The following is a 10,087-nucleotide window of genomic DNA, read 5'->3' on the forward strand; positions in this document are numbered from 1 at the left end:
GTAAGCAAAGTCTCGGATGCTTTCTCCATCTCCCTGCACTCTTGTCCTGATCCGTTCTTCCAGCTCATCCATATAGTCCTCAGAGAGGAATGCTGACAGGAAAACCTGTTCAAACTCTCTCCATGTCGAGGTCTCCCGCCTGACCACGTCCCACCAGTCCCGGGCTGTGCCGAACAGGACGTTGCGCAGGGTGGCCAGCAGCTCTTCATCAGAAAGTGGGTTCAAGGCCAGATAATCACGACACTGTTCCAGGTAGGTGAGAGGATCCGTGTCATCTTCCATCCTACCAAAACAAGGGAATTGTAATCGGATTGGGCTCTTCATCACTCTTCCCCCCAAGCCCCCCTGGATAGGAGAGCTCATGTGCGCTGGGAATGGCTCTGAACCATGAGTGGCGTGCATGGTGGAATGCAGTCGGGCGTCGTCCTTGGGCCCTGATGAAGGTAGGGAGACAGAAGGATGCAGCAATGGAATAGCGGTGCTTTGTCCTACTGGTGGTGGTATAGAGGGCTGTGAAGTTTGGAGGGTGTGTTGTTTAATGTTGGTAACCTCCTCCGCCACACTGCTCAATAAACCATGACATGTTGTCATGTCCTGTTGCAGGTGAGTGACTGTCTCGGCCATTGGAGTCATGACTTTGTGGACATCCTTGAGCACTTCCACCTGGTACTGGTGAAGCCTCCACTTGATGGTGTCCACCAATTGCGTCCTGAGATATTCTGCATGCTGTTTAATGTGATCTTTTATTTGTCGCTCCCCTTGTTCCTGTCTCTTCCTTAAATTATCTTTTAGAGCAGACAAGGTGTCATTCATTTGTTGGTGCCTCTCATAAACACCTGTGACACCATCATGTTAAGACACATGATGGTGTCCCTGAGTCATTAGTAAAACCATCATGTTAAGACACATGATGGTGTCCCTGAGTCATTAGTAAAACCGTCTGCAAAGCCCTCTCCTTCCAACAGAATGGGCTGTTTGTTACACATTGGGCAGAGTTTGTTGCGTTCCTGCGAGGCTCTCATCCAGATGATGAGGTTCCAGCGCTGGCCAGAAGAGATTGGCAGGGCCCCATGCATGTGCTGGCCCCTGTGGAGGAGCCCCTCTGTCACCCTGTGTTCAACCTCTGAGCACTCGGTCTCACTCAGAGGCACCTCTCTCATATCACCAAAGTAAAGGTTGCCATCACTGAAGTCCTTCCCCAGAGACGCGTTGAGTGTGACCTCTGCATTGTCATAGTGGTAGCTAAGGTCCAGGTCTTCGTGCATATCATACTTCACCACAAAGGCCTTGTGGCTGTCCAGAAAACCCCCTCCACAGTCTGGGAAGAGCAAGGACGTAATCGGACGGAGATAATGCACACGGAGAGGGCTGATGAAGCCATGGTCAAACCCAAGTTCATTGAGAAGGATCCCATAGTTGTTCATGGTGTTGGGTCTTCCTTTAGGGGCTGAAGAATGCTCAAAGTGATCCAGCTCCTCTATCAGTGCATCACAGAAGCTTTTCTTGAAAACAGTGAAGCGATACACCCTTGGAGCTTTCTCTACTTGTAACAGGCTAAGAAGTCCATCTCTGCTGGCTTCATTTCTCCTACAATAGTCAACAATCTGTTTGAATTCCGGGGAGAGATAGGATTCCTGTAACTGGTAGATGTGAGGATGGAGGGGCTGGTAAATGTTCCTTATAGCTGCAGCTCTCTCAGCAGACTTCACACCAAGGAACCTCCGCCTGTCCACTTCTTGTGAAATCCTTTTAAGGACATCATCAAATTGTGCATCCATTGAACAGCCAAGCCTTCTAAGTACTCCTTCATAATCCAACCTGAACTGTTGCTCAGATACAAATCGAACATGGAGCTTGTAGTCCTCGAGAAAAATATTTTCGGTAGTAAAACAACTACAAGTGTAAAATCTAGGTTTATCCTCCTCGTCTTCCATAACTACAGGAAAACTAGTCAGCTCGGAACACCGGAAATCAAGTGGTTTATTATGATCCAACAATGTTTTGTTCCCACGTCACTCAAATGTGAACCAATACGGCGCAGCCATAATGTTCCGGCATGCAGCCCCAATATCAGACAGTTTAAGAACGTTCCCCCACACAAAGAAAAGAACGAGTCAGTCTGTCACGGTCAGAGCGCTGTCACGGTCCCTTACTGACAGTTGATGACGGTTAGCGTTTCCTCACCGAGCCCTCCAGGATAATCCGCACGGTGTTGTCCACGTCGCCAGCGGAAACCGGGCGTCGGACGAGCAGCAACGCTCCGTCGGGGACACAACCCTCACACACTTCGGGGATGGTGTGGTGTTAACCCGTCACTCCTACGGCTACAAACTACGCCTGATTGTCTCTCACAAGCCACGAACACGAACACGTCCAGCGGACAGCCGAGTTGACAGCTGTCAGTGTCAACAGCCAAAACTCTCAGAAGCGCGCTCCCGTTCCATCCATTCTCATCGCGCACAGGCACGTGACGTAGGAGAGTGTTAAAGGCGCAGAGCGCCACACTACTATGACATCGGTCATCTCCATATTTGGGCATATTGAGGGACGAAGACGTGACCTCCACATCCTACACCATAGTGAGGGGGTTTTAACACCATGACCTCCACATCCTACACCATAGTGAGGAGGTTTTAACAGACATGACCTCCACATCCTACACCATAGTGAGGAGGTTTTAATACCATGACCTCCACATCCTACACCATAGTGAGGGGGTTTTAACACCATGACCTCCACATCCTACACCATAGTGAGGAGGTTTTAACACCATGACCTCCACATCCTACACCATAGTGAGGAGGTTTTAATACCATGACCTCCACATCCTACACCATAGTGAGGAGGTTTTAACACCATGACCTCCACATCCTACACCATAGTGAGGAGGTTTTAACACCATGACCTCCACATCCTACACCATAGTGAGGAGGTTTTAACAGACATGACCTCCACATCCTACACCATAGTGAGGAGGTTTTAACACCATGACCTCCACATCCTACACCATAGTGAGGGGGTTTTAACACCATGACCTCCACATCCTACACCATAGTGAGGGGGTTTTAACACCATGACCTCCACATCCTACACCATAGTGAGGGGGTTTTAACACCATGACCTCCACATCCTACACCATAGTGAGGGGGTTTTAACACCATGACCTCCACATCCTACACCATAGTGAGGAGGTTTTCACACCATGATCTCCACATCCTACACCATAGTGAGGAGGTTTTAACAGACATGACCTCCACATCCTACACCATAGTGAGGAGGTTTTAATACCATGACCTCCACATCCTACACCATAGTGAGGAGGTTTTAATACCATGACCTCCACATCCTACACCATAGTGAGGAGGTTTTAACACCATGACCTCCACATCCTACACCATAGTGAGGAAGTTTTAATACCATGACCTCCACATCCTACACCATAGTGAGGAGGTTTTAACACCATGACCTCCACATCCTACACTATAGTGAGGAGGTTTTAACACCATGACCTCCACATCCTACACCATAGTGAGGAGGTTTTAACACCATGACCTCCACATCCTACACCATAGTGAGGAGGTTTTAACACCATGACCTCCACATCCTACACCATAATGAGGAGGTTTTAATACCATGACCTCCACATCCTACACCATAGTGAGGGGGTTTTAACACCATGACTTCCACATCCTACACCATAGTGAGGAGGTTTTAACAGACATGACCTCCACATCCTACACCATAGTGAGGAGGTTTTAATACCATGACCTCCACATCCTACACCATAGTGAGGGGGTTTTAATACCATGACCTCCACATCCTACACCATAGTGAGGGGCTTTTAATACCATGACCTCCACATCCTACACCATAGTGAGGAGGTTTTAACACCATGACCTCCACATCCTACACCATAGTGAGGGGGTTTTAACACCATGACCTCCACATCCTACACCATAGTGAGGGGGTTTTAACACCATGACCTCCACATCCTACACCAGGGGTTCTCAACGTTTTTGGCCGGGGACCCCCGAAAATGCTTTGGCAACGTCTCGGGACCCCCGCCCCGCCCCCTCCCGACCCCCAATATAAATTGACTGCTACAATAACCTTAAACCATTTTGGGCGGGAACCCCTTTTGGTGTTTTAAGCATTGTTATAATTTAGCTATTTAAAAATAGCAGATCTACAAGCTCATAGCGCGCCACCGAGTGGCGCGCCACGAGCTTGTAGGTCTGCTATTTTTGAAAAATCGTGAAAATAAAAGTTTAAAAAAACCCTTCTTTTTTTTTTCTTTTTTTTTCCAATAATTTGGGGACCCCCTAAAATAATTTGGCGACCCCCCGAGGGGTCGCGACCCACGGGTTGAGAACCCCTGTCCTACACCATAGTGAGGAGGTTTTAACACCATGACCTCCACATCCTACTACACCATAGTGAGGGGGTTTTAACAACATGACCTCCACATCCTACACCATAGTGAGGGGGTTTTAACAGACATGACCTCCACATCCTACACCATAGTGAGGGGGTTTTAACACCATGACCTCCACATCCTACACCATAGTGAGGGGGTTTTAACACCATGACCTCCACATCCTACACCATAGTGAGGAGGTTTTAACACCATGACCTCCACATCCTACACCATAGTGAGGGGGTTTTAACACCATGACCTCCACATCCTACACCATAGTGAGGAGGTTTTAACACCATGACCTCCACATCCTACACCATAGTGAGGAGGTTTTAACACCATGACCTCCACATCCTACACCATAGTGAGGAGGTTTTAACAGACATGACCTCCACATCCTACACCATAGTGAGGGGGTTTTAACAGACATGGCCTCCACATCCTACACCATAGTGAGGAGGTTTTAACAGACATGACCTCCACATCCTACACCATAGTGAGGAGGTTTTAATACCATGACCTCCACATCCTACACCATAGTGAGGAGGTTTTAACACCATGACCTCCACATCCTACACCATAGTGAGGGGGTTTTAACAGACATGACCTCCACATCCTACACCATAGTGAGGGGGTTTTAACAGACATGACCTCCACATCCTACACCATAGTGAGGAGGTTTTAACAGACATGACCTCCACATCCTACACCATAGTGAGGAGGTTTTAACACCATGACCTCCACATCCTACACCATAGTGAGGAGGTTTTAACACCATGACCTCCACATCCTACACCATAGTGAGGAGGTTTTAACAGACATGACCTCCACATCCTACACCATAGTGAGGAGGTTTTAACACCATGACCTCCACATCCTACATCATAGTGAGGGGGTTTTAACACCATGACCTCCACATCCTACACCATAGTGAGGAGGTTTTAACACCATGACCTCCACATCCTACATCATAGTGAGGGGGTTTTAACACCATGACCTCCACATCCTACACAATAGTGAGGGGGTTTTAACAGACATGACCTCCACATCCTACACCATAGTGAGGAGGTTTTAACAGACATGACCTCCACATCCTACACCATAGTGAGGAAGTTTTAACACCATGATCTCCACATCCTACACCATAGTGAGGAGGTTTTAACAGACATGACCTCCACATCCTACACCATAGTGAGGAAGTTTTAACACCATGATCTCCACATCCTACACCATAGTGAGGGGGTTTTAACACCATGACCTCCACATCCTACACGTGACCATAGTGAGGAGGTTTTAACACCATGACCTCCACATCCTACACCATAGTGAGGAGGTTTTAACACCATGACCTCCTCATCCTACACCATAGTGAGGAGGTTTTAACAGACATGACCTCCACATCCTACACCATAGTGAGGGGGTTTTAACAGACATGACCTCCACATCCTACACCATAGTCAGGAGGTTTTAACACCATGACCTCCACATCCTACACCATAGTGAGGAGGTTTTAATACCATGACCTCCACATCCTACACCATAGTGAGGAGGTTTTAATACCATGACCTCCACATCCTACACCATAGTGAGGGGGTTTTAACACCATGACCTCCACATCCTACACCATAGTGAGGAGGTTTTAACAGACATGACCTCCACATCCTACACCATAGTGAGGAGGTTTTAATACCATGACCTCCACATCCTACACCATAGTGAGGAGGTTTTAACACCATGACCTCCACATCCTACACCATAGTGAGGAGGTTTTAATACCATGACCTCCACATCCTACACCATAGTGAGGAGGTTTTAATACCATGACTTCCACATCCTACACCATAGTGAGGGGGTTTTAACACCATGACCTCCACATCCTACACCATAGTGAGGGGGTTTTAACACCATGACCTCCACATCCTACACCATAGTGAGGGGGTTTTAACAGACATGACCTCCACATCCTACACCATAGTGAGGGGGTTTTAACAGACATGACCTCCACATCCTACACCATAGTGAGGAGGTTTTAACAGACATGACCTCCACATCCTACACCATAGTGAGGGGGTTTTAACAGACATGACCTCCACATCCTACACCATAGTGAGAAGGTTTTAACAAGTGATAGTAAAACCTAACGCTATCAGGCATTCGTTAACACTTTTATCGTTTGTTGGGGTTGTTTACTTTCCTGCTGGCGCAGCTACCATACGTGTCATGTAGACACGTCAATATGATTCAGATGTCTCTTGCTTAGCCTTTCATGTTTTTAACCTAGCACTGACATTTTACTTGCCTTTTTGTTTTTATTTTGTTTCTTGAATTAAAGTTGTTCCTACTGTTTTATGTAAAGCGCTTTGGGTACTTAGAAAAGTGCTATATAAATCTGAGCTATTATTATTACTAAGGGACCAAGAAGTGCTAGCGAGGACAGTGTCTTCCACAGATGGGCAGGTGAACTCTGCTACAACTCAGAACTGTAAGGCAGTGATTCTCAACTTGTAACTTGATTCTCAACCTCCAAGTAAACTAAACCGTGGAAATGCAGTGGCTTAAAATGGAACTATAAAAGTGTGGAAGACTATTATGGAGAATATTTTTACCAGATCTTCTGTCGCCAGATGTAATTTCCTGGGGTTTATTAGGACTATAGTAAATAATAAAATAATAAATCACCATAACATTTTGTAAAAAAATACATATTTAGTCACATGCTCGAATGCCCCCGCCCCCCTGTCAAAAACTGCTAATATCCCTAAAACGAAAGAAAGCAGCAAATGAAAGAAAATGAACACTCACCTTTTAGTTTATCTAATAACAACCTAAAACATGAACCTTGGTTGAAAAAAACTAAAGTTGTCCTTAAAAGTAAAAGTATAAATACTGTACTGCAATGTAGAAATACTCTGTTGCAAGTAAAAGTCCTGAATTAAAAATGTACTTGAGGAAAGGAAAACGATATTCAACGATATTCAATGTACATAAAACAGTACAAAGTACTCATCATGCAGAATGTTCCAAAGTTTTCAAATGTATCAATCTTTTGAAAATGAAAAACATTTTTGAATAGTTCAACTGGCCATTTTAACTATTCAATAATGGGGTGTTGTGGATAAGTGGTCGTAATGCAGAATATGTAAATAAGAAAATGCAGGTGGTAATAGGTATAGTGGAGACATGGGCAAACAAATGGGGATTCAAGATGTCAGTAGCAAAAACACAAGTAATATGTTTCTCAAAGCGCCAACAGTTAGTGCCAATATCCTTAAAGTTATATGGTCATCCTCTTGAGCAGGTTAGAGATTTCTCGGGTTGTGGTTTGAAGAAAAGCTAACATGGAAGGCTCATTTAGAAAAGGTTAAAGGGAAATGTAAAAAAGTGATAAATGTACTACGGTGTCTGTCAGGTCAGGAGTGGGGAGCAAGCAGAGCAGCACTACATGGTATTTACTGGGCACTTATGAGATCTGTATTGGACTATGGGTGTATAGCCTTCATAGGAGCAGCGGAGTCGAACCTGAAGATGCTAGATGTAATGCAGGCTCGAGCCTTGAGAATTTGTAGTGGAGCATTCAAAACGTCTCCAGTGTCGGCTTTGCAGGTGGAAATGGGGGAAATGCCATTAAGGATGAGAAGAGAGAAGCTAATGTTGGTGTATTGGGTCAACCTCCAGGGACACAGTAGTACACATCCTACTAAGAGTGTTTTAGAGGACTGCTGGGAACATGAGTCAAACTGCAGGAGTTTTGGGTGGATCGGTAATGCAAAGGCAAGAAGTATAGGGTTACATGAATTACAATACAGCCCCACAGTGACACTCCCTCCCATTCCCCCCTGGTTATTTCCATGGCCGTGTGTAGATATTGGGGTACAGAAGGAATTAAAGAACAAGCCAAAGTCAACTCCAGTGTGGTACACAGTCCAGAGTTATTGTGAGCAGAAGTACACAGACTCAGTGTTTATATATACGGATGGCTCTAAGGATCCTGAATCAGGACGTACAGGAGCAGCTGTGTTCATACCTGTAAGCGAGATAAATATTAAGAAAAGACTAACCGACCATTTGTGACTAAATTTGATCGAGAGACTGCCATTGGATTTTTTTGAATTTTCGTTTTTTGAGTGGTGTAAACCACTCCTACAACTGGCTTTTGTGTGCATAAAAAAATGACCATGGTTGCTATGTTCAAAATAATTTCTGACGTAATTAAATCACACCCGGGTGAACTGGATGACCGTAGCAACCGTGGTCATTTTCTCTGCACAAAAAAAGCCAGTTGTGAAATCACATCCAGGTGTGATTTCATTACGTCAGATCAGAGCTGATCAGGCTACATTATACCTTACCTTATTTCATTACGTCAGACATTACGTCAGACCACAGCTGATCATGCTATATAAAACCTTACACCACTCAGTTCACACGGGTGTGATTTTTTCATATCATTTGAAAGCAGGGAATCTTAGCTTCAAATTGACATATTGGTTGTTCAGTTTGACCCACCAGTTTTGGAGATATGGCTTATAGAGTAATGTCTTGCAGAAAACAGCAAGTTGAGAAAACAGGCTTGAAAGGTTCACTTCTGTGGTCTCTAACATTACACCTAGCTACATGTTTAAGCATTTATTTCATATTTACATGTCGATTTCAGCTCTGACACTTATTTCAGACATGCTCTAGTATGTGAAGAGTCTGCCTGTGCTATTAACTCATTTTTGAAAAAAGAAAAAGAAAAAAGGTTTTCTCCTCTGGTGAAAAGCTGGATTTTGCGCGATGGCAGTCTCTCAGTCAAATGTGGTCACATTTTGTCAGTGTATTCTACAGAGCTAGTGGCAATAATTCTGGCCTTGCAGTGGATAGAGGAGAAGGGAATTGATAACACTGTTATTGCGTCTGATAGCTTCTCTGCACTAGAAAGTATTAAGTCAGGCAGATCTGCATGTATAATGGACCTTCTTAGTGAAGTACATATGAGTATGTATAGAATAGGAAACAAAGGTATAGTAACACGGTTCCTGTGGGTTCCAGCTCATTCTGGAGTTGAAGGAAATGAGCAAGTAGATATTCTGGCCAAGCAAACACTAAGAGTGGAGCAGGTAGATATGCACGTGCCATTAAGCAAGAGTGAAGTCAAACCAATTATTAGAGTATATTCACAGGCAGTATGGCAGGAGTATTGGGATGATGGGGAGGTTGGAAGACACCTTTATAACATTCAGAGGCAGGTTGGTACTGAGAGGGTGGTGGGCTGGAGTAGGAGGGAGGAGAGTATTATTACTTGCATGAGAATTGGACACTCAGGTCTTAACAGCACGCTATATAGAATAGGGAAGTGTGGAAGAGAGGAACAAGAAACAATAGAGCATGTACTTCTACATTGTAGGAAGTACAGTAGTGAGAGGAATCAGTTATATCGCCTGTTGAAAAAGGTTAAACATCAGCATTTTACATTGTCAGGTCTTCTAGGAAAAGAAGCAGGCAAAGTATATCATTATATTACTAAGTACATAAGAAATACCCACTTGGTGAATAGAATGTAGGAGTTTTGGTTTATTATATTGGTTTGCTGCACAATCCCTAGTACTACACAGTCCAGCTGGTGGCGGTAAAGCACCTTGAAAGGTTTGCCAACCGCCAAAAAACCGGAAAGAAGAAGAAGAAGAAGAA

At 44.8% G+C, this 10,087-nt stretch overlaps 1 protein-coding gene across 1 annotated transcript; it reads right to left on the reverse strand.

Moving 5' to 3' along the window:
* Positions 1–893: 893 nt before the first annotated feature.
* Positions 894–1,955, reverse strand: LOC306917268 (2-oxoglutarate and iron-dependent oxygenase domain-containing protein 2-like; the record flags this gene model as incomplete). Its single annotated transcript, XM_079495411.1, has 1 exon — positions 894–1,955. Exon 1 carries the CDS (start codon positions 1,932–1,934, stop codon positions 894–896), a length of 1,041 nt encoding a protein of 346 aa, XP_079351537.1. The 5' UTR covers positions 1,935–1,955.
* Positions 1,956–10,087: the final 8,132 nt, after the last annotated feature.

The sequence above is a fragment of the Electrona antarctica genome (genome assembly GCF_951216825.1).
Source record: "Electrona antarctica genome assembly, chromosome: 24".
Classification (NCBI taxonomy): domain Eukaryota; kingdom Metazoa; phylum Chordata; class Actinopteri; order Myctophiformes; family Myctophidae; genus Electrona; species Electrona antarctica.